The following is a 24630-nucleotide window of genomic DNA, read 5'->3' on the forward strand; positions in this document are numbered from 1 at the left end:
AAGCTCTTATCCTTTCATTTCTATGGTATCTAGATGAACATGGGACTCACTATCAGGAGTTTAACTGGCCTGAGACCTTCAGCTTCATGGCTGGGTACCCAAGCATTCACTGTTCAACTCAATGCCTAGTAATGCCCAGTCCTGGCCCCTGGGGTAAGTGGGCTCAGCCATCTCAAGTAACAAGCCCAAAATATAACATCAGCTGATACCAAGACTTTTCTACCTCCTACTTGCTGCATCATGAAGTCTGCTGAGTTGGGATTTCTCCTAGGGCTCTTCATCTTCCTCTTGCTGAGTACCCCATTAATGGGTGGTGTTGCTAAACTTGCTGAAATGATATGTGGAGACCTCAAAGGTATGAACTTGAAGCAGAAAATAAATGCAAAGACCAATTATGAATGAGGGAAAAAGTGTCAAAAAAAAAGAGTAATATCCAGCTGGTCCAGGAAGGTCCTCCTTTTGTGCTAAGACCCATAGACTCTTAGTCCTTTGACTATGGGCATTACTTACTCTAGGGATCTTGTGGATGTCTGATGAGAAAAAACAAACGATGATGCAAATAAGTCCTTTCCAGATGGGGCTGTCTTTTGTAGGCGGTCCAAAGGACCAGAAGTATTTTAAATTAGGGGTTTCATGACAAATTTCAAAGATCCCAGACCATTTAAGAATATGTATTGAGAGGAGAGTAAAGGGGGATTGGAAACTGAGCAAACTGAGGCATTTTCAATATCTGGGTTCTGGGTGCATAGAGAACACTTGAACCCATGGTCCCTATTTACAGAAGCTCACAATGTAGATGTGAAAGATAATGAAGGTTTCTTCCACAGGTAATATGTACAGGCTCGGTGCTTCTGGAGCATGGGGAGGTGGCACAGTCTACACTGTGAGTCAGACACCCCAAATCCTGGCCCGGCCACTTAGCAAATGTATGCCCTTGGTCAAGTCACTCAATCACTTACCACCCACTTCCAAACTAATGTGAGGAATTTTTAAGGGCCCTGTAAGGCAAGATCTCTGGCTGAGTCCTAACTAATTCTCCCTAACTCAATGGGAACCTCTCATGCAGATCCCTGCAAAATGGATATGGATGCTGGCAGCTGCTTTGAAATTCATTTTAGATATTTCTACAACAAAACCTCCAAAAGATGTGAAAGTTTTGTCTTCTCCGGATGTAATGGCAACCTTAACAACTACAAGCTTAAAATAGAATGCAACATAGCCTGTGTCGAAGAATACAAAATAACGTAAGGAATCCCATCTTGCCCTTGGTCCTTGGGGGAGAGGAAAAGGAGAGTCTCTGAGAGACTAAGATCCCTGGTTTGGGATGGGAAGAGGGAGGATTGTCCTTATCAAAAAGCTTAATAGTTGGGTTGGATCTCAGGATCATTTGTCATTTTTCAGTTAGGAAATCAAAAGTCCAGAAGAAAAAACAATAGTCACCATTTATTGAATAATTACCATGTGCCAGGCATTGCACTAAGCAATTTACATATATTGGTATAATTTAAAATTAAAATCACCCTAAGGTAGATTTATATCATTAAAGTGGCAGATGAAGAAACCAAGTCCAGTAGAGTTAACTAACTGACCCAAGTTCACATTAAATGACACAGCAAGGTTTCTAACCAAATCTGATGGTCACCCAAGGCTTGACCATTTTACATGCACAAGTTCACCCAAACCCAATCCTTGTAATCCCAGACCTGTGAACTCTCCGTAGCAACATGCTGTTTATACAACTAAGCTCACAGCCCACACTTTAACCATTTCCCAGTCATTGGAACTAGAAGAAGGTCCTTGGAGGCTAACAAGGCTTTGGTATGGCTGATTTCCAGGAGAGTGAGATGGAAAGTGACCTTGGGAGTAACTCAAAAACAGAAATTTTGCTTTATTTATTTAATAACCCTAGTGCATTTTTGCAATGCCTGGCACATAGTAGATAATGACTAAGTTTTAAGGGAATGAAAGAATAAGGGATCAATCAATGTAACAGGAGGGACATTGAAAGATATGGAATCTCTGGACTTCCCCTGGGATAAAAATGACTTAAATTAATCCAGGGAGACTTTCCAAAATCTATAACACAGATCTGTTTTTTGTTGTTGTTTGTTTGTTTGTTTGTTTGTTTTTGCTTAAACAGGGGAAAAAAGCCAAATGTCAGGGTTGATACACCATTCTGAAACATAGTTTTAAGAAAATTCAAACCAATTTTAAGATCTTTGTAATATTTCCATTATCCTGGAAACTTCCATCTGTTTGCCATTTTCCTGACTTGAGTATGCTCTTTGCTGAGAAATAACTGTATGACCATTAAAATAAAAGCAACTTTGTGTGAGCCTTCCCTACTCGCTAAATGTCCCTCCCCCTGCCTTATCCAGAGTTGAATGTCCGCCGGTCCCATCCTTTAGCTGCCTTTTCCCCTCTGAACCATTCCTCATATGTACACACAATGTTTCAGGTGTGACAAGCTAGATCTGTACAGGTTTTTATCACCTCCCTCCTCAGGATGAGCTAGTTTGTAGTACCAAAGTACCAAACCAGTGCTCCTTTTTGTCCTTGAAACCAAACTGAGCAGTGAACCTCACATTCACATGACATGTCCTTGCACTCATAACCAATGTTTCTTTGTGATGTTTCCTGATTCATGCCCACCAAGTCAGGAGCCCCAGTTAGTTTAACTAGCCTCTTGAATTGGTCCCTATTAATAAGTAGTTACTTAAACATTGTTTAGTACCTCAATCATTGAAATTTGACTTGGCTGACAACTGTCAATTTCAATCCAATGACTGTGTTTTAGCTACCAAGAGAATAATCACCCAAACACTAGTTGCCAAGTCTGAATATAATGCTACAAGGCTCAACATGGCCATGATCTTCCCAGCTGTAGGACACACAGCCTAACCATTTCATCTCTGAGTTTATTCAAGCATCCCTTTCTGGCATACCTTCCCTGTCCATCTTATTGACCAAGTCCAATCCCTCACCTGTGAATGCAACCTGGACTATTGGTAGCTAGGGCCAACATCAGAGGCATTATAAACCAGTGAGATCCTGTAACTAGATATGCAAGCCTGTCTTTTCTCAATCTTAAGAATAGGAAAACTAATGCCCTAAATTGAGACCATTTCCTGCAAGAGCTCTGATTACTTCAAGATCAGACCATCATCCAAACAGGGTTTATTCTGAACAGGTGAAACCCAAATTCTGGCATGTTCCATCTTTGGTGAAGACCTGGGAATTCTAAATTATTCTTAAACCAAATCAGCTGCTGGAGACATGCTGTGGACCCTGAAATAATAGGAACTAGGTTAACCTGACTGGTTAACATAAATGAAAGTTTTGAGATTTTCCTGTTGTGAGTCACAAAGCTGGGTGTCCCAAAAATAAAAAGTCTTTCAGGGATAAAATAACATCCCATACACAAACAATGAATCATGGAACACTACATCAAAAACTAATGATGTAATGTATGGTGATTAACATAACATAATAATAAAATAAAATAAAATAAAATAAAATAAAATAAATAACATTCCCACCCCCTGTTTGTTTCCTCTTCCAACCAAATCCTGGAAAAGCCAGACAAGTAAAAGGAAGGTATATGGGGGCGCCTGGGTAGCTCAGTTAGTTAAGCATCCAACTCTTGATTTTGGCGCAGGTCATGATCTCAGGGTTATGAGGTCAAGCCCCTAGTCGGGCCCTGTGCTGGGCATGGAGTCTGCTTCAAATTCTCTCTCTCCCTCTCCCTTTGCCCACCCCCTTCTCATGCTCTCTCACTCTCTTAAAAAAGAAAAAAAGACGTATGGATATAAATAACTAAAATCAAGATTAAGAATTTTTTGATGAAAGAGGGCAGTGCTATCTTGGTGAGAAAATGAAATAAATGCCCAAGACAGATTGCTGGGCACCAACAATAAAAGAATGAGTTGGTGAAGGCTTTTGAGTTGTGTTATTCTCCTCACCACAAAAATCTGGATCTATCATTGTCTGCTCAATAGCCAAAGCAGTAATACCTACAAGGTGCCACAAGTGCAACTAAAATAACAAAATGGTGGTTCCAGAGCCCAGGTATAGTAAGAAGTGTATAAAAACAGGTACAACTGGACTAGGTAGACACAGAGTTTATTATTTTTCTTCTTCCTATCCATGCTGACAGACAGATAGCTAAACCTAAGAAAAAATTGCCATAGAAAACAGATGTAGGGCAGAAAAGTAGATATGTTCCACAAGCAGAGGGGAAGAAAGAAGAAAAGTATTATTTAGGAAGTAACAAATGGGTGTAAATAAGCCCAGATTGTATCATTGTGGAGTTTTGACTGGAATTTTCCACCACCTACTTTAAATCACCCAAAAGACATGCAAGTTACCCTACCAACCATCCCTCTACCACATACATATGAAAATTAGTAATGGGAAACCTCACCAAAATGGAGTTGGGAGGTGTCGGGATGGGGAGCTCTACCACTCCTAGTCAACTGTAGACCCAACAGGAAGAGACCAACTTGACCTTGCATGTGGATACTACTCTACCACAGGAAAAATGCACTTTCCTTATCCCTCTGGGCAACAGCTCAGCCAATGAGAAGCCACCATACTTTGAACTCCCAGTTTACTCCAGCAGACTTTTAGTTTATAACAGCCTTCCCAACCTACTCCTCTTCTCCTTAAAAAAACATACCTCTGGGGAGGAGTGTGGGGGGATGGGTTAGCCTGGTGATAGGTATTAAAGAGGGCATGTATTGAATGGAGCACTGGGTGTTATATGCACACAATGAATCATGGAACACTACATCAAAAACTAATGACATAATGTATGGTGACTAACATAACAATAAAAATTTTTAAAAAAAAACTAATGATGTAATGTATGGTGATTAACATAACATAATAAAATAAAATTTAGAAAAAAAAAAATACCTCTCCTTTGTTCCCCAAACTTGCCTACAAGTTTGACCATAGCTTGTTTGTCCAGACTGCAATTCTCTTTCATTCCCCAATAAATCTGTCTTTTGCTGGTAAAATAACTGGTAGTTTTTAGTTCAAGGTTAACATATACAATAAAAGCAAAAACAGCTCACATTTTCATGGACAAATGATCACAATAAAATTTGCTACAAACATGTACACAAAGAGAAACAACAAGCCAAATAGCCAATATAAAATACTGGGTGTCACACACAACTAATGAATCACTGAACACTACATCAAAAACTAATGATGTACTGTATGGTGGCTAACTTAACATAATAATAATTAATTAATTAATTAACCCAGAATTAAATGAGGAAATAAATGAAATAATATTCTCAACTAGATAAGAGTGGGTATTGATATGTTAAAGCAGGGACATATGTTAACAAAGAAGAACCAATAAAAAATAATAGGATTTGGAAAATAAAAGAGGTGACATAAATGACATGATAACTGAGATAAATATAAAGGATACAGCCAAAGTATGAATTAGTGATGGTAGATTAGGTCAAGGAGCCCTTTGAAATATTAGAAAAGAATAAAGAAATTTTAAAATATGAAAATTAAGGTAGGGGAATATGACAGAGTAGGAAGCACCAGGAATCTGTCTCCCCACCTAGATAACAATGGCACTGACAGAATATGTCTGATGTAACTATATTCAGGACTGGAGTCTATTGAGGTTTGTAACTTCCAGGGGAAGGCTTGGATGGTAACTGCAATTAATTTCAATCAATTTCAGCTCTTAGCACACTAGTAGCTACACATTCCCCACCCTCATCCTATGCCAAGCAGCTATTCACATTTTCCTGGAGCAGCTTAAACACAGCTTGCAGCAGCCAGGTGGGCAGAAAAGGAACTTCTCCTCCAAGTATCAGGGATATATGCTCTGATCACTAATTGCTGTCTCCCATCACATAGTGCACACAAAGAAGCACCTCCCCTTATTATTGCAAGCCCCTCCCCCTCATGCTAAAGTAACTTCCCAGTGTTTAAAGGGTCAGTGCCCTTTTTCCCACTGTGGTCAGCACAGAGTCTGCTTCAAATTCTCTCCCCTCTCTCACTGCTTCTCCCTCCACTTGTCCTCTCTCTCTCTCTAAAATAAATAAATAAATAAAATCTTTTTTAAAAAATAAAGAACAGAAAGAAAAAAGATTGAAGAAAAGTGAACAGAACCTAAGAGATATTTGTACATCATTAAGTAAACGAACATATGCATTGTGGGAGTCCCAGAGGAAGAGAGAAAAAAGACCAGAGACAGTGTTTGAAGAAATAAATGATTGAAAGCCTCCCAAATTTGATGAAAGATATGAATATAAATATCCAAGAAGTTCAACAAACTGCAAGTGAGATGAACTTAAAAAAATGCACACTGAGACACATTATAATCAAACTTCCAAAAGCTAAAGACAAAGAGAGAATCTTGGAAGCAGCAAGAGAAAAGTGACACATCACATGCAACAGATCTTCATTATGATAACAGCAGATTTCTCATCAGAAACTTTAGAAGTCAGTAAGCAGTGGGCTAATAGAGTAAAAATGCTAGAAGAAAAAAGCCTGTCAACCAAGAACCCTATATCTGGCAAAACTGTCCTTTAAAAGGGAGGAGGTGGGGGATCAACCAAGATGGCAACATAGGATGCTCCTGAACTCCCCTCCTCCCATGAACACACTGAATGTACAACGACACATGAAACAATTACTTCTGAAAGAAATCCAGGGGCTCCTGGGTGGCTCAGTCGGTTAAGCGTCTGCCTTCAGCTCGGGTTACGATCCTGGGATCGAGCCTCACATGAGGCTCCCTGCTTGGCGGGGAGCCTGCTTCTCCCTCTCCCTCTGCCTGCTGCTCCACCCGCTTGTGCTCTCTCTCTCTATCTCTCTGTCAAATAAATAAATAAAATCTTAAAAAAAAAAAAGAAAGAAAAGAAAGAAACAAACAAATCCAGAAACTAGCTGAGTGACTCCTATACACTGGGCAAATGAGAACATACTAATATTGAAACAGGTAGGAAAGCCTGAGACACTCTCATCATAAATCCCACCCCCAGCACAGTGCTGTACAATCAGAAAGGAACTCCCAGCCTTTTCCTGAGGAGCAAAGTGTTTTGAAAACAAATTTAGTGCCCCAACTTTTAACATTCCCATCTGGTGCCCCTGGGTGGCTCAGTTGGTTGAGCATCCAACTCTTGGTTTCAGCTCAGGGTCCTGAGATTGAGCCCCACATTGGGCTCCATGCTCAGCACAGAGGCTGCTTGAGACTCTCTCTGCACCTCCCCCCTGCTCTCTCTCTCTCTTTCTCTCACAAGTAAATAAATAAATATTTTTTAAAAGACTCCCATCTAAGGGATGGGCCCCCAAAACACTTAGTTCTGATAGCCAGTGAGGAACAAGACCCACAAGCCTATAGCAAACAAAGTAGCAGTTGTTAATGGGTGTATGAGTACTCACTGTGACTATCCCCCCAGGGTTCAATGCAGAGGAATCAGGCAAAATTGCCTTCTTCTAGTCCTTCCCCAAAAGGGGCCCATCTGCATACTTTGAAAGTTGCTGCCTGAAAGTCAGGCTTCTAATTTAGTACACATCAAGAAGCTAGCTGTGATCCTCCCCAGAGACTCGGGAAACAAGTGGACATATACCCCTACCATCTCCCTGTAGCCTGCGAGGTATATATCCAAAGGAAATGAAAACCAGATATCAAAGAGATTTCTGCACTCCCATGTTTACTGCAGCATTATTCTCAGCAATCAACGTATGGAAACAACCTAAGAGTCTGTCAACAGATGACTAGATAAAGATTATATATATATAATATTCCATTATAGGAGAGGAATTAAGATGGCAGCATAGCAGAAGGACCTTATGCTTGCCTCAGCCCTCGAACACAGCTATATAATTATCAAATCATTCTGAACACCCAGGAAATCGATCTGAGAACTGAGAGAACAAACTGCACAACTAGAGGGAGAAAAGAGGCCACATGGTGGAAGGTAGGAGATGCAGTGGTGTGATTTGGGGGAGAAAAGAATCACAGGGCCGTGGAGGGGAGGGAGACTTGATCACAGAGAGAGGAGAGAGAGAAAGAGAGAGAGAAAGCAGCATGCTGCGGATTGCACAAGAAAAACATTTCCCCAAAACCACTGACTGGGAAAACAAGAGGGGCTGATTATTGCAAGTTTTTAGAAGCAGTGGAGCTCAAAGACTAAAGTTTTAGAAGCCTGCACCTTCACCAGGTGGAGCCTGGCAGGTATAGTGGTGTTCCTGTGGAGGAGGCCAGAGGCCTGGGAGCAGACAGCGTGCTCTGAGAATCCCCTGGGTCATGTTGGGAGAGACAGTTTCCCTTCTTGGGGTGCATTTGGGAGAGGTGGCACTGCCTCTCAGGGTACAGAAGAGCCAATGGGCACCATTGCACTGCCCCGTTCATTAGCATACAAGCAGAGACACCTGCTGAGGGCAACTCACCTGGATGCCCGCTTTTTGCTATGCTTTACCATAAAATCCAAACCCTTGCACAGTCATGCAACTGCTTTTCTGGGACAAACCAGTACTAGCCACAGCTCAGCAAGACACTCCCCCAGAGGATCAGTGCTGGTCTGTGGTCCCTAAAATTTGGGAGTTTTGAAACCCAGCTGCACACCTGAGATAAAACACAGGAGCACTGTGCCACTGCTGGGAGGGCAGTCCATATGGACACAGACAGGGTGAAGGCAGGAATCTGACAAAGCCTGGGACAAAAGAGGGGAGACTGTTCACTCTTCTGTGAGAGCTTCCTGAACAGCAGCTGGTGCGAGCTCCCCTCTCCAGGGAAGAGAGCCGGCCAGTGCCATTTTTCACCCCTCCCATCAGCACAGATGGACTTCAGCAGCAGAGTGCACACAGCAGAGGCTTGAGCTGCTGACACCAAGCCCCACCCCCCTGTGCTCTACAGGTGCCTTTTTTAATAGGGTAAGCGTGACTGAGAGCCAGAACAGCTGCAGGTCCCTCCCCAAGAGACTAGCACAAAGCCTCCCTCCATACACACACCAAGTCTACTGACCATAGAGTGCTGCAAAGCTTCAGCTCTGGTGGAAATGGGACAAGGCGCAGGCATACAAACAAAAGATAGAGACCTAGACAAAATGCCAAGATGGAGGAATTCATCCCAGAAGAAAGAATAAGAAGAGGTCGCGGCCAGGGAGATAATCAAAATAGATATAAGTAATATGCCTGAACCAGAATTTAAAACAACAATCATAAGGATACTACTGGGCTTGAGAAAAGCATAGAAGAAACCAGAGAAACCCTTACTGCAGAGATAAAAGAACTAAAAGCTAGTCAAACCAAAAAAAATGCTATAACCAAGGTACAAAACTGACTGGATGTAATGACCACAAGGATGGAAGAAGTAGAGGAACAAATAAGTGACATAGAATATAAAATTATGTAAAATAAGGAAGCTGAAAAGAAGAGGGAAAGAAAAGTATTCAACCACAAGTGTAGACTGAGGGAACTCAGTGACTCCATAAAGCATAATAACATTCCTATCATAGGAGTCCCAGAAGAAAAAAAGAGGGGAAAAGAGGCAGAAGGTTTATTTGAGCAAATTATGCTGGAAACTTCCCTAATCTGGGGAAAGAAACAGACATCCAAATCCAGAACACCCAGAACTCCCATCAAAATCAACAAAAGCCAGTCAACTCCAAGACATATCTTGGTAAAATTTGCAACATACAGAGATAAGGAAAGAATCCTTAAAGCAACAAGGGAAAAGAAATCCCTAACTACAAGGGAAGACAAATCAGGTTAGCAGCAGACCTATCCATAGAAACTGGAAGGCCAGAAGAGAGTGGCATGATATATTCAATGTTCTGAATAGAAAAAATATGCAGCCAAGAATACTTTATCCAGCAAGGCTGTCATTCAGAATAGAAGGAGAGATAAACAGCTTCCCAGACAAACAAAAACTAAAGGAGTTCGTGACCACTAAACTGCAAGAAATATTAAAGGGGACTCTTTGAGTGGGAAAGAAAGACCAAAAACAACAAAGACTAGAAAGGAACAAAGAAAATCTCTAGAAACAAAGACTTTACAGGTAATACAAATGGCACTAAATTCATATCATTCAATAATCACTCTGAATGTAAGTGGACTAAATGCTCCAGTAAAAAGACATAGGTTATCAAAATGGATGAAAAAAACAAGACCCATCTATATGCTGCCTACAAGAGACTCATTTTAGACCTAAAGACACCTCCAGATTGAAAGTGAGGGGGTGGAGAACATTTCATCATGCTAATGGATGTCAAAAGAAAGCCAGAGTAACTATACTTATATCAGACAAATTAGATTTTAAACCAAAGACTGTTATAAGAGATGAAACAGGGCATTATATCATAATTAAGAGGTCTATCCAAAAGAAGATCTAACAATTGTAAGTATTTATGCCCCCAACTTGGGAGCACCCAAATATATAAATCAATTAATAACAGACATAAGAAACTCATTGATAACAATACAATAATAGTAGGGGACTTTAACACCCCACTCACAACAATGGACAGATCATCTAAGCAGAAAATCAATAAGGAAACAATGGCTTTGAATGACACACTGGACGAGATGGACTAAACAGACATATTCACAGCATTTCATCCTAAAACAGCAGAATACGCACTCTTTTTGAATGCACATGGAACATTCTCCAGAATAGATCACATACTGGGCCACAAATCAGGCCTCAACAAGTACAAAAAGATTGAGATCATACCATGCATATTTTCAGACCACAATGCTATGAAACTTGAAGTCAACCACAAGAAAAAAATTGGAAAGACCACAAATACATGGAGGTTAAAGAACATCCTACTAAAGAATGAATGGGTTAACCAGAAATTAAAGAATAAAAAAATACATGGAAGCAAATGAAAATGAAAACATGACAATCCAGAACCTTTGGGATCCAGCAAAGACAGTCATAAGAGGGAAGTATATGGCAATACAGGCCTACCTCAGGAAGCAAGAAAAGTCTCAAATACACAACCTAACCTTACATCTGCAGGAGCTAGAAAAGGAACAGCAAATAAAGCCTAAAGCCAACAGAATAAGGGAAATAATAAAAATTAGAGAAGGAATAAATGATATAGAAACAAAACAAAACAAAAAAAAACAGTAGAAGAGATTAATGAAACTAAGAGCTGGTTCTTTGAAAAAATTAATAAAATTGATAAACTCATAGCCAGATTTATCAAAAAGAACAGAAAAAGGACCCAAATAAATAAAATGACAAATGAAAGAGAGATCACAACCAACACCACAGGATTACAAACAATTATAAGAGAATGCCAATTATATGAGCAATCTGGAAGAAATGGACAAATTCCTAGAAACATACAAACTACCAAAACTGAAACAGGAAGAAATAGAAAATTTGAACAGACCCATAACCAGCAAAGAAATTGAATCAGTAATGAAAAATCTCCCAACAAACAAAAGTCCAGGGCCAGATGGCTTCCCAGAGGAATTCTACCAGACATTTAAAGAAGAATTAATACCTATTCTTTTCAAATTGTTACCAAAAAATAGAAATGGAAGGAAAACTTCCAAACTCTTTCTATGAAGCCAGCATTATCTTGATTCCAAAAGCAGACAAAGACCACATGAAAAAGAAGAATTACAAGCCAAAATTCCTGATGAACATGGATACAAAAATGCTCAACAAGATACTAGAGAAAGGAGCAAACCATAAGAGACTCTCAACTATAGAGAACAAACTGAGGGTTGATGGAGGGGATGTTTGCAGGGGATGGGCTAAATGGGTGATAGGTATTAAGACGGCATTTGTGTTGAGCACTGGGTGTTATATGTAAGTGATGAATCACTAAATTCTACTCCTGAAACCAATATTATACTATATGTTAACTAACTAGAATTTAAATAAAAATTTGAAAAAATAAATAAAATGTTCCATTTTATATATATAAAATGGAATGTCAATCAGCCATGAAAAAAATGAAATTCCCCCATTTGCAACAAACATGGGTGGACTTTGAGGGCATTATGCTAAGTGAAATAAGTCAGACAGACAGAGGAAAACAGATACTATATAATATCACCTAAATGTAGAATCTAAAAAATCCAAACTCTTAAATACAGAGAGTAGAATGGTGGTTGCCAGGGGCTGGAGGCTGGGGAAATTAGGAAGATTTTTGTTTAACAGTACAAACTTGCAAATAGTAGATAAATAAGTCCTGGAGATCTAATGCACAGCATAGTGATTATAGTCAACATATGCGAAAATAAGAAATCATGTTGTACACCTTAAACTTATACAATGTTAAATGTCAATTATATCTCAATTTTTTAAAAAAATAAGGGAGGAAGGAAGGAAGGAAGGAAGATGATAATGATGATAGGGTTGGGATTTGATAGGGCCAGGGTCATGGAACATTCTGCAAAATCTAGTTGTCACTCAAGAAATACCCTTGTGATGGAGCACCTGGGTGGCTCAGTCATTAAGCATCCCAGGATCCTGGGATCGAGCCCCACATCGGGCTCCCTGCTCCACGGGAGACTGTTCTCCCTTTCCTACTCCACCTGCTTGTGTTCCTGTATCGCTGTGTCTCTGTCAAAAAAATAAATAAAATCTTAAAAAATAAATAAATAAACATTATTAAAAAAAGAAAAAAGAAATACCCTCAATTCTGAATACAAGCCAAAATCTGACAGATAAGGTAATGGAGGGAAAATCTTACTGTCAGCACAAGCGCAATGAGAAACTTAATTTTTGCAAAGTCTGTAAATATCTCCTCACAAAATATTTAATAACAAAGGCAAAAGAGCAGTTTTACAATAAAGAAACCTGGCAGACACCATCTTAGTCAAGTGACTACAATCACAACCACAAATAATGGGACAAATAGACATTGTGAACCACTTAATATGATGTAATGACAAGAACACTGCATCTGTTAATATTCTGGTCAAAATTCATAACTAAGGTGCCTGGGTAGCTCAGTCAGTTAAGCATCTGACTCTTGATCTCAGCTCAGGTCATGGGCTCAGGGTCATGAGATTAAGCCCCACGTTGGGCTCCACGCTCATCAGGGAGTCTGCTTTTCTCCCTCTCTCTCTCCTTCTGCCTCTCCGCCATCTTGCACACACATGCTCTCTCTCTCTCTAATAAATAAATAAATAAGTAAATAAATCTTTTTTAAAGGATTTTTTAAATCTTTTATTATGTTCAATTATCCAACACATAGTACATCACTAGTTTTTGAATAAATCTTTTTAAAAAATTCATAACCTACACCTAATCATGTGGAAATATTAGTATAACTCAAATTGAGGGACATTATACAAGATACCCGGCCTATAATCTGCAAAACCTCATAAAAGTCATAAAAGTCAAGAAATGCCAAGAAATTGATTCAAACTGAAAAAGACCAGAGTGACATGATAATTAGATGTGACACATACTTCTGGATTGATCCTTTCCATTAAAAAGGAGGATCCTAGAACAACTGGCAGAATTTAAATAGGATCTCTAAGAAAAGAGTATAAGACAGTTCTCCATAATCTTCTTACAATTCTATGAGTGTGAAACTGTTTTAAAATAAATTTTTTAGGGGCGCCTGGTGTCTCAGTCATTAAGCGTCTGCCTGCAGCTCAGGTCATGATCCCAGAGTCCTGGGATCAAGCCCCGCATCGGGCTCCCTGCTCAGCGAGAAGCCTGCTTCTCCCTCTCCCCCTCCCCCTGCTTGTGTTCCCTCTCTCACTGTGTCTCTCTGTCAAATAAATAAATAAAATCTTTAAAAAATAATAATAATTTTTTAACTCACTCTGATTTCTATATAGAGAGTAAACTAAAGTAGACCAAGGGTAGAATGAGGGAGACCAGTTGAGAGCTCTGGTAGACATCCAAGGGCAGAATGACTATAGCATGGGCTGGAGAGGGTTAAGTAGAGATGAGAGAAGTTGTTCTATAAGGACAGATGTTTCTGTGATTTGTCCCGCATAACCGACCACCTGGACCTACATGTACACAAGCAGGCTAAGAAATGTTATTTGGGAGACTCATGTGAATAACCTTGAGAGCCTGGGGGTTTTTCGGTTTTTTTTGTTTTTTTTTAAAGATTTTATTTATTTATTTGACAGAGAGAGACACAGCGAGAGAGGGAACACAAGCAGGGGGAGTGGGAGAGGGAGAAGCAGGCTTCCCACGGAGCGGGGAGCCCGATGTGGGGCTCGATCCCAGGACCCTGGGATCATGACCTGAGCCGAAGGCAGACGCTTAACGACTAAGCCACCCAGGCACCCCGAGAGCCTGGTTTTTTAATATTCAAGCCCAGCTAGTATCTACTAGATATTTATCCAAAGGATACAAACATGGTGATTCAATGGGGCACCTGTACCACAATGTTTATAACAGCAATGTCCACAATAGCCAAAATATGGAAAGAGCCCAGATGTCCATTGACAGATGAATGGATAAACAAGATGTGGTGTATACATATACAATGAAATATACTCAGCCACCAAAAAAGAATGAAATCTTGCCATTTGCAACAATGTGGGTGGAACTAGAGGGTATTATGCTAAGCGAAATAAGTCAGTCAGAGAAAGAAAAATACCATATGATTTCACTCCTATGTGGAATTGAAGAAACAAAACAGATGAACAGAGGGGAAGGGAAGGAAAAATAAAATAAGATGGGAGGTAAACCATAAGAGACTCTTAACTCTAGGAAACAAACTGAGGGTTGCTGGAGTAGAGATGGGGGGATGAGGTAACCGGGTAATGGCCATTAAGGAGGGCACCTGATGTAATGAGCACTGGCTGTTTTATGCAACTGAAGAATCACTAAATTCTACTTCTGAAACTAATAATACAGTATATATTAACCTAATTGGATTTAAATTTAAAAAAATTTTTAATAAAATAAAATAGGGGCACCTGGGTGGCTCAGTCGGTTAAGCGTCTGCCTTCAGCTCAGGTCATGATCCCAGGGTCCTGGGATAGAGCCCCACATCAGGCTCCCTGCTCAGCGGGAAGCCTGCTTCTCCCACTCCCTCTGCCTGCCGCTCTGCCTGCTTGTGCTCTCTCTCCCTCTTTCTCTCCCTCTCACTCTCTCTCTCTGTCTCTCACTCTCTTTCCCTCTCTCTCAAATAAATAAATAAAATCTTTTTAAAAAATAAAACAAAATAAAATACATTAGCTGGCCTCCAGGTCAGAACTGGCCCTTCAGTTCTGGACGCCAAGAGCCACAAATCTTGTCTCACGAATCTTGTCTCACAGCCTCCTGCTCCAGGAAGGAGCTGGGCTGGTCCCCTGGAATGGAATCTGGGAGGGGAGGCAGACACACATAGCCCAGGCTCCTTGAAAATATAAAAACATGATAACAGAAATGCAGCTTGCTCCAAACTGCATGTGGGTGAACAAATGTTTCATTTCAAACCCTATTATTTGCCCTATAAATATGGTCCTTAGGGGATGGTCAATTGAAAGCCTCACCTGAGGGGAGGATGCTCCACCCAGGCCTCTCAATCAGGACTCCAGCCTGACTGTTTCCACGGGGCTTCCCCCAGCTAACGACATTGGATGTTGTAAGTACCCGATTTGACATAACTTTGCCTTATTCTCATTTATTGCCTACTATTACCTTCATCTATGTGTAGATTCCTTTCCTCTTCTGTTTCTATTAGGTTTCTATAATAATAATAAAGTTTTCTTTCCTTTTCGAAACCGAAACACGGACGGCTGTTGTGAATCTTTTGTTCAGAACAGAAGTGAACACAGTGGATACATCTTTAAAATTAAAAGGATTTGTAAATAGATAGTGATGTGGGAAACAAAGGCAAAAGAAAAAATTGAATTTCCTTACTACTTACAGCCCATTGACAAGTCCTTGAAAAAGGCAGAGTGACATTCCTCTAGAAACTCAGCTGCCTCAGTGTTAAACTTTGCTAAGGGCAAGAGGCAATCCTAGCCCGAGCCCCCAGGATCCTGCAAGTCTACTTTAACATATAAAAATTCCTTTGGCAACTTCCTTTATCTCTACCCCCCAAGATGCATGTTGGTAATCATCCTCCAAGCATATGGCCCACTGATATACATCTGAAAAGTCTCATGATGGAGACTTTTACGAAAGAGTAATAAATGATCTTTTCCGAACAATAGCTAGGCCCCTCAGGATCCTGGAAACCTTGTTTCCAAAATACCTTGGAGGCTTGTGCCGTCCTTAATCCCCTCCCAACTTGAAAGTATATAACGTCACTGGTCGCAACCCCAGTGCAGTTCTTTCTGCCCATGAGTCCTGCCCCCGTGCTTTAATAAAACCACCTTTTGGCACCAAAGACATCTCAAGAATTCTTTCTTGGCCGTTAACTCCAAACCCCAGCATTTCCTATATCAGACAGGATCATGGGGATATGCATTAGAGGGAGGTATGGATGACTCCCTGGTGAGCGTGGTTATGTAGATGGATGTGTCATTCACTAATACATATAAGAACAGAGGAGGAGGGGTGCCTGGGTGGCTCAGGTGTTAAGCGTCTGCCTCGTTCAGGTCATGCATCGGGCTCCCTGCTCTGCGGGAGGCCTGCTTCTCCCTTTCTCACTCCCCCTGTGTGTGTTCCCTCTCTTGCTGTCTCTCTGTTAAAAAATAAATAAAAAATCTTTAAAAAAAAGAACAGAGGAGGAAAGGCCTGGCAGGAGACAAGGGAAGGGTATAAAATCATGAGCATGTTTTGGGGCAGGATGTGCTTAAGACTTGTCCAAAACATGGAAGTGGATATGTTCAATAGATAGTTCAACGTATGAGTGTGGTGCTCAGACAAGAGTTTGCATTATCTTCCAATCCGATTGTCCTTAGAATAACCTACATTATCTATTTTTGGATTTTTGTATATATGTAAAATAAAATTGTTTATGTTATTTAGAATTTTTGTCTGATTGGTCTTTTAGTTTCTCATAAAGATATATTAAAAATCGTACATTATGATTCAGATTGCCAACTGGTCCAATTCTGTCAGGATTCTGTTTGTTTATCTGTAACTGAATATAAGCTCTTTCTCTTCGCTGTAGCAACCCAGCACTTGGAGGCAAGTGTCAAGAGGCAAGATGCTGGTGGCAAGGAAAATGACTTTATTCAGAAAGCCAGAAAACCAAGGCGATGGAAGACTATTCCTACAGATTCGTCTCCCCTAAGCATGAAATTTGAGCACTCTTATTTTGTGATTTCCATTTACTGTCTTTTTTCTTTGTTTTTCCCCCCATTTTTTGGTCTCATAAGGTAGGAGATGAAAGTGTAGGAGGAAACTTTGAGCAAGACAAGATGCCTCTAGAGATAGGAAAACATAAGGTAAGTGAATATACGGGCATTAATATATTTCCCTACTTCATATTCTGGGAAATAGATTCCTAAAATGGTCAGGAACAATATAATATTATTCACTAGGATGACTATAGGGTATTCACTCAGTCCGTTAAGGTTGGTATTGACAAAGATATAATGGGAAGAGAAAAAAGCGAGTCTAAAGGAATGATGAAAAAAGTCTGGAGATGGTTGGTGGTGATGGTAGTACAACAATGTGAATGTACTTAATTCACTGAACCGTACACTTAAAAGTGGTTAAAGTGTAAATCTTATGTATATTTTACCACAATAAAAAAAGTCTAAGTTTATTATACCAGTATACATGTAACAACTGTCCCAGGTGACCTACTATTTGGTCCTATTGTAGAACGGTAATAGATTGATATCATAGCAAACAGAACACTTAGGAGTTAGAAGTCTCTTTGGGTAAATATATGCATAGCCTCCATGTCTAACACTATGGCTATGACTTCCATGAGTCTATTGACCAAGTGATGGGTTGCTCAAGCATGAAAATGATGACATTAAATAAATAAATAAATAAATAAATAAGAATATAATGACATTTACAAAGTGACATATCTGCTCCCATTTTATTTTTAGAAATATCTTCTATATTGAGCATCTTTAATGAACAGTTACCTGGAGCATGAATAGTCTCACATTATGGGTCCACTTATTGAACAAATTACTCTTCAGCAATGATTATGTATCATAATGAAATTCCATTTACATTTCCCTTCTCTAAAACTTGTTCTCACCAATTTTCTAATCTTACTTATTCCACTACCCTTCCAATACAGGCAGGCCGTTACAACTGTCCACAAATCAATCAATCTTTGCTTCCAGGTAAAGTGGACAAGGATGGATATCTCCTCAAGTTCTACCCACTGAGAAAATTTCCATTCCTCACTGTCGTTCAGGGAACAGGAGCTGTCAACATCTAAGCAGTTCATCTCCAGTTGTCCTAAAACACTAATCATGGAAGGATTGTGCAAACCAGATAATTTTTTCACCATTAGTCATCTGCTCTTTGGGAATTCCTGAAGAAGCCATAAGTGTGGATTTCAAAGTCTGTGACAACACAACACAACACAACGAGAAGAATATATTTCATGGGCTAAGGGTGTGACTGGCTTGTTCATAAAATGTACTTATGCCTTTAGGGCTATCTCCTACTCATCTCATAATGTAGATTCCTTCCTTATTTTGAAGGACTGCTAATGGGCTCACTAGGTACTCCAGACTTTTCTCAAGTATCTTTCTTTCATAGGATTTTACTAGACAAAGGAGGGAGTTAATGACCCTCACTGTTTTCTACTCCGTAACATTTTCACTTAATGTCTTAGACCCCACACACTGAAATGGAACATTTTATCCTCTCCTTGGGGACCTGCTGTTCAGGACATTCACATTCAGCACATTGCACATGACCGTACAGAAACTTCAGGAACCCCATATTTAAATAATAGTGTCATCAGATAGCCCTTCTTCTGAACACACAGGGGAAGAATTCAAGGCATTCAACACTCTGGAACATATTTATTTCTCCGTCATAGCCTAGGGCCTCTCCCACTCAGCCCTGCCACTACTCGGCCTTGTCCTAATAGGAGTTGATGACCTGGTGAAGTGAAGATGCTGACCCTGTTGAAAACATGAAACTATCACCTTCAGATTTTGTTTACTCTAACCTCTGGCCCTGACCTTTCTCCACACTGTGGAGAATGTACTCCAGCCAACAACAGACACTTAGCCTTTACTCATTGACTAGGTTTCAAGTCCTTAATAAAATTCCATTATAAAAGCCTTAGGAAGGGAATCATGTCTCATTTGGGTCCCTCTAACAATGCATGACCTAGCACTGCAGAGAAACTAAGTAATTGTATATCGATCACATTATCAGTGAACAATATGCTCACATAGAATTTATATTATTAATCATACGGTGATGTGGAGTCATAATATATAACAGAATTGAAACAGTTATACATAGAAGCTTGACTTTTTTTTTAAGTAAGCTCTACGCCTAATGTGGGGCTTGAACTCATGACCCCAAAATCAACAGTTGCATGCTCTACAAACTGAGTCAGCCAGGCGCCCCTAAGCTGGACTTTTTAAATAAACTTCTCATTCATAATGCTCAAATACAAAATAATAATTGACTTCCTTAGCAAAAAGAAAATATCTTGGCATAATAAGAGAATAAAATTAAGATTTGTTCAATATGAACCAAAATCCAGATGAAAAGCCTGAATTTCTTGACTCTTACCCAAATATTCACAATTTCCAATCCTCCCATTCATGAGTTGTTCCTGCCCACTCTCACAGGAAGGAAAGGACACCAGTATTGAGAGTCCAATAGGTGGAGGAACAGTTCTGTGAAGAAAAATTGGGATGCCATTACCAGAGGCATATAATGGGAGGATGTAATGCTGAGCAGACAAAACCAAATACTCACTACCTTCCACCCCTTGACTCTTCAACTCACATGCACTCCTTTTCCAGCCCAATAGGAGCATGATTTAGAGGTTGCTCAGACAGCTGCTTTCCTAAATGAGGATGATGACCTGTGAGAAAATGAAGCTGGGACCCCACATTAGAAGTCTGGTTTTGTAGGAAAACTGTGATATCAGTGGTGCGGCCTGTCTGCCACAGTAACATATAGCTCAGAGAATGTGTGCTTCGTCTTTAGGATGCTGAAGGAAATGAATGGGCTTCTGAGTGAATGTGGCCCCTAAAAAAAGTGCCTTCATTTTTTGGACCCACATATTTAGCTGCTTTAGAATGCAGGTGTTTCCTTCTTGAGTTTCCAATATAAGACTGCTGCAATCACAACACAATATTGAAGGATGAAATCTTCTTATTTCTGTCACTCCCATTCTTTTTCATTTGGAAGCAGAATAAAGTCATATTTCAAATATCTAAAAGAGGGAAAGTGAGAGGGAAGGAGGGACATAGGGAGAGAGGGAAGGAGGGAAGGAGGGAGAGAGGAAGGAAGGAAGGCTGGTAGGAAAGAAGGAAGAAAGGAAGGAAAGAAGGAAGGAAGGAAGGAAGAAAGGAAGAAAATACTATGATACTAAGTTAGAATCCAGACACAAAAGGCCCCAGATTGTATGATTCTGTTTATGTGAAATATACAGAAAAAAGCAAATTTATAGAGACAGAAAGATTAGTGATTGCCAGGGGTTGGAACAATAGGGTATAGGGTTTCTTTTTGGGGTGATGAAAATGTTCTGGAATTAGATAATTTTGTGAATATATTTTGTGAATATATTAAAAACCACTTTAAATTTGTGAATTTTAGAGTATGTAAATTATATCTCATTTAAGGAAAAAAAAAAAACAGTGCAGGGACGCCTGGGTGGATCAGATGGTTAAGTGTCTGCCTTCGGCTCAGGTCATGATCCCAGGGTCCTGTGATCAAGTCCCAAATTGGTTCTCCCTCTGCCTGCCACTCCTCGTGCTCGTGCTCACTCTCTCTCTGACAAATGAATAAATAAAATCTAAAAAAAAAAGTGCAGTGCTGGTACAGAAATAGAAAAACATTCATAGACACATCAAATAGAAAATCCAGAAATAGATCCAAGTATAATTGAGAACATGATGAAGTTAACATTCAAGTCAGGGAAATTTGACATATTCTTCAATAAATGATAGGACAATTTGTTATTCATTTGATTCGATAGTCAAATTAGATCTCTAACCTGCATCACATACAAAAATAAATTTCAAATATATTAAGGTTGTAAATATAAAAAAGTAAAATAAAATGATAAACTAATAGAAGAAAATATTTTTAAAAACATTTTTCTAGATTTGGGCTGATGGAGGACTTTCTAAGAAAACTCAGAAACCCCTAAATTTGTTTGTTTTGTTTTGTTTCATTTGTTTAAGATTTTATTTATTTATCTGAGAGAAAGAGAGAGAGAGCACAAGCAGGTGGAGTGGCAGGCAGAGGAAGAGGGAGAAGCAGACTGAGCAGAGAGCCAGACATGGGGCTCGATCCCAGGACCCTGAGATCATGACCTGAGCTGAAGGCAGCCGCTTAACTGACTGAGCCACCCAGGCACCCCCCTAAATTTGTTTGTTTATGAATGACAGACTTAATTATATAAATATTTAAAGTACTTGATTGAAGAAACCACAACAAGATAAGAGGGAAAATAATACCCTGGAAGAAAATATTTGCAAATGTAACTATTAAGACTCATAATTTAGGGGCGCCTGGGTGGCTCAGTCGTTAAGCGTCTGCCTTCGGCTCAGGTCATGATCCCAGGGTCCTGGGATCGAGCCCCGCATCGGGCTCCCTGCTCGGCCGGAAGCCTGCTTCTCCCTCTCCCACTCCCCCTGCTTGTGTTCCCTCTCTCGCTGTGTCTCTCTCTGTCAAATAAATAAATAAAATCTTTAAAAAAAAAAAAAAAAGACTCATAATTTATGAGGTGCCTGGGTGGCTGAGTCAGTTAAGTGTCTGCCTTTGGCTCAGATCATGATCCCAGGGTCCTGGGACTGAGTCCCACATTGGGCTCCTTGCTCAGTGAGGAGCCTGCTTCTACCTCTCTCTCTGCTGCTCCCCCAGCTTGTTCTCTCTCTCTCTCTCTCTCACTCCCTATCAAATAAATAAATTTTAAAAAATAAAATAAAATAATTCAAAAAGACTCATAATTTATAAAATATTCTTGTAAATCTGTAAGAAAAAAAGATATCCCAACATAAAAATTACCAAAGTGTGAGAAAGAGGAAACTCAAAATGTCAATAATTAATCTCATCCCCATTAGCAGCCAGGGAAATCTAAATTAAAACAACAATGGCCTGCTATTTTCACTCATTAGATTTACCAAAAAATAAGTGTTATCAAGTCTGCAGTGAATTGGGTATTATCTACTAAATTTTTTTTTTTTTTTAAAGATTTTATTTATTTGACAGAGAGGCACAGCGAGAGAGAGGGAACACAAGCAGGGGGAGTGGGAGAGGGAGAAGCAGGCTTCCCGCGGAGCAGGGAGCCCGATGCGGGGCTCGATCCCAGGACCCTGGGATCATGACCTGAGCCGAAGGCAGACGCTTAACGACTGAGCCACCCAGGCGCCCCTTATCTACTAAATTTTTAAATGTATATGCTTTTGACCCAGAAGCCCACCTCTAAAAATTTATGCCATAGAAATAATTATACATAAAGACCCATGTATAAGAATATTCATTACAGTATTATTTATAATTAAATATCAAAAACAACCCAACTGGCCATTAATGCAAAAAAAGTGAAATAAGTTATGATACATTGATATAATCCATGTAGCTATTTAAGAGGCTCAGCAATATAATGTTAAGAGATAAAGCCAAGTCCCAGGTCTAGCTGCATGGCATGATTTCAATTATGTCTTTGTTTTTTTAAAACTAATATAAAAGTTCTCTTAATGAAACACACTTAATGAATTAATTGGCACTCCATTTCCTATATGAAATATACTGATTTGTTCTACCCTTGGGAGACACGCATGGGTAGTAGATGGGTAAAACATAATTTGCCCTCAAAAAGATGATTCTAGCTTTTAAAGGAGCAAAGAATACTACCGATACTTAGAGATAGGTTTCTAAGCATATGGGAAAAAACTGGAGATTGAGTGGAAGGACTGAGGAGAGAAGTAACTCTTTCTCTAATTCAATAAAGAAAATGGTGAGGATAGACATAGATGGCCTTCAACTTCATGACGGTTCAACTTAACGATATTTCAGCTTTCAATGGCCACCATTGTCCTCCCATAAAATCATTTTGCTTTCCACTCTCAGTACAGTATTCAATAAACTATATGAGATATTAAACACTTAATTATTAAAAAAGGCTTTGGCTTAGATGATTTTGCCCAACTGTAGGCTAATCTAAGGGTTCTGAGCACATTCAAGGTAGGCTAGGCTAAGCTATGACGTTTGGTAAGTTAGGTGTATTAAATGTAGTTTTGATCCACAATATTTTTGACTTACAATGGGTTTATCAGAACATAGTAAGTCCAGGAAGATCTGTACCTTTTCATTTTCTGTAATTTTTAAATATTTTTACTAGAACAGTTTAAAAGACACAGAAAAGTGTTGACCAGTGTTTGGTAGAACTTACAGTATAATCATCTCACCCATAAAGTCAGCATTTACTTCAATTTCATGCATGTTTATTAATGAATTCAGGCATTCTGCTGTATATTGAGTCAGTTTGAGTAATTTCATTTTGTGGAGATATTTTATGCTTTTAACCATAAAAATGTACAAACTATTTCCCAGTAAATTTTTCATCTCCTCCATGCTTGAGTTCTATCCTTTTCACATCCCTAGTATTGAAAATGCTCACTTCTCTGTATTTCTTGGCCATTCTTGCTAAAGTTTTGTCTATTTTAATGATGCTTTTAAAGTGCAAATTTTTCATTTTATTTGACAATTGTATTGTTTCTTTTTTCTAACTCATTAATTTCTTTTTTTTTTTTTTTAAAGATTTTATTTATTTATTTGACAGAGAGAGACACAGCGAGAGAGGGAACACAAGCAGGGGGAGTGGGAGAGGGAGAAGCAGACTTCCCGCTGAGCAGGGAGCCCGATGCGGGGCTCGATCCCAGGACTCTGGGATCATGACCTGAGCCGAAGGCAGACGCTTAACGACTGAGCCACCCAGGCGCCCCTCTAACTCATTAATTTCAACTGTTATATTCATCAGTATCTTGTCTACTTTCTTTATATTTATTTTGCTGTTTTTGTTCCATTTTCTTAGGTTCAAGCCCACATTAACTTACTTTCAAATTTTTTAATTTATATATTAAAGCACTGATAATAATTTATTTACAACTGTTCATTATAGAAATGCTGATGCCCCAAACCAGGAGTAGTCATGAGCCCTAGATATGAAGAAGAGAAGGGGGAGGCTGAGGCTCACCAATAGAGCTGTGACAAACCATGAACATGCAATGCTACATGGTTGGGTACCCAAGCACTTAGTGTTCTGCTCACCAGGCTGATTCTGGACACACCAGAACCGTGCCCAGGCTTGGGTCCTGGGGGGATGAAATCAGAGAGATGGGTTCAACTCCTCCCAAGAGAAGGAACGCCACCCTGAAGATATAATGTCAGCCCAGTCCAGGACTCTCCTATCTGCTGTCTGCAACACCATGAAGCCTGAATGGATCCTCTTTTCTTTGTGTTTCCTCATCTTGTCCATGCCCCTCCAGACACTTTCAGGCATCCTGTTTCCTGAACATCTCAGAAAAGAATTGTGTGAAAGCGGACATCTTGGAAGTAAGGCAAAATAGGAAGGGCAGCCCAGGGGAACACTGTGA

General features: G+C 39.7%; 2 protein-coding genes across 2 annotated transcripts in view; one reads left to right on the forward strand and one right to left on the reverse strand.

Moving 5' to 3' along the window:
* WFDC11 (WAP four-disulfide core domain 11) overlaps positions 1–19625 on the reverse strand; it is a 68493-nt gene extending 48868 nt beyond the window's left edge. Inside the window, exon 1 of the mRNA XM_078057250.1 lies at positions 19589–19625. Coding sequence (XP_077913376.1) covers positions 19589–19618 — 30 coding nt within the window. The 5' untranslated portion in view covers positions 19619–19625. The remainder of the gene's footprint in view (positions 1–19588) is intronic.
* On the forward strand, positions 241–18266 carry SPINT4 (serine peptidase inhibitor, Kunitz type 4). Its single transcript, XM_036103846.1, has 5 exons — positions 241–355; positions 1067–1244; positions 17028–17058; positions 17236–17304; positions 18123–18266. Exons 1-5 carry the CDS (start codon positions 241–243, stop codon positions 18264–18266), a joined length of 537 nt encoding a protein of 178 aa, XP_035959739.1.
* Positions 19626–24630: the final 5005 nt, after the last annotated feature.

Source organism: Halichoerus grypus, chromosome 10 (assembly GCF_964656455.1).
Source record: "Halichoerus grypus chromosome 10, mHalGry1.hap1.1, whole genome shotgun sequence".
Taxonomy (NCBI): Eukaryota; Metazoa; Chordata; class Mammalia; order Carnivora; family Phocidae; genus Halichoerus; species Halichoerus grypus.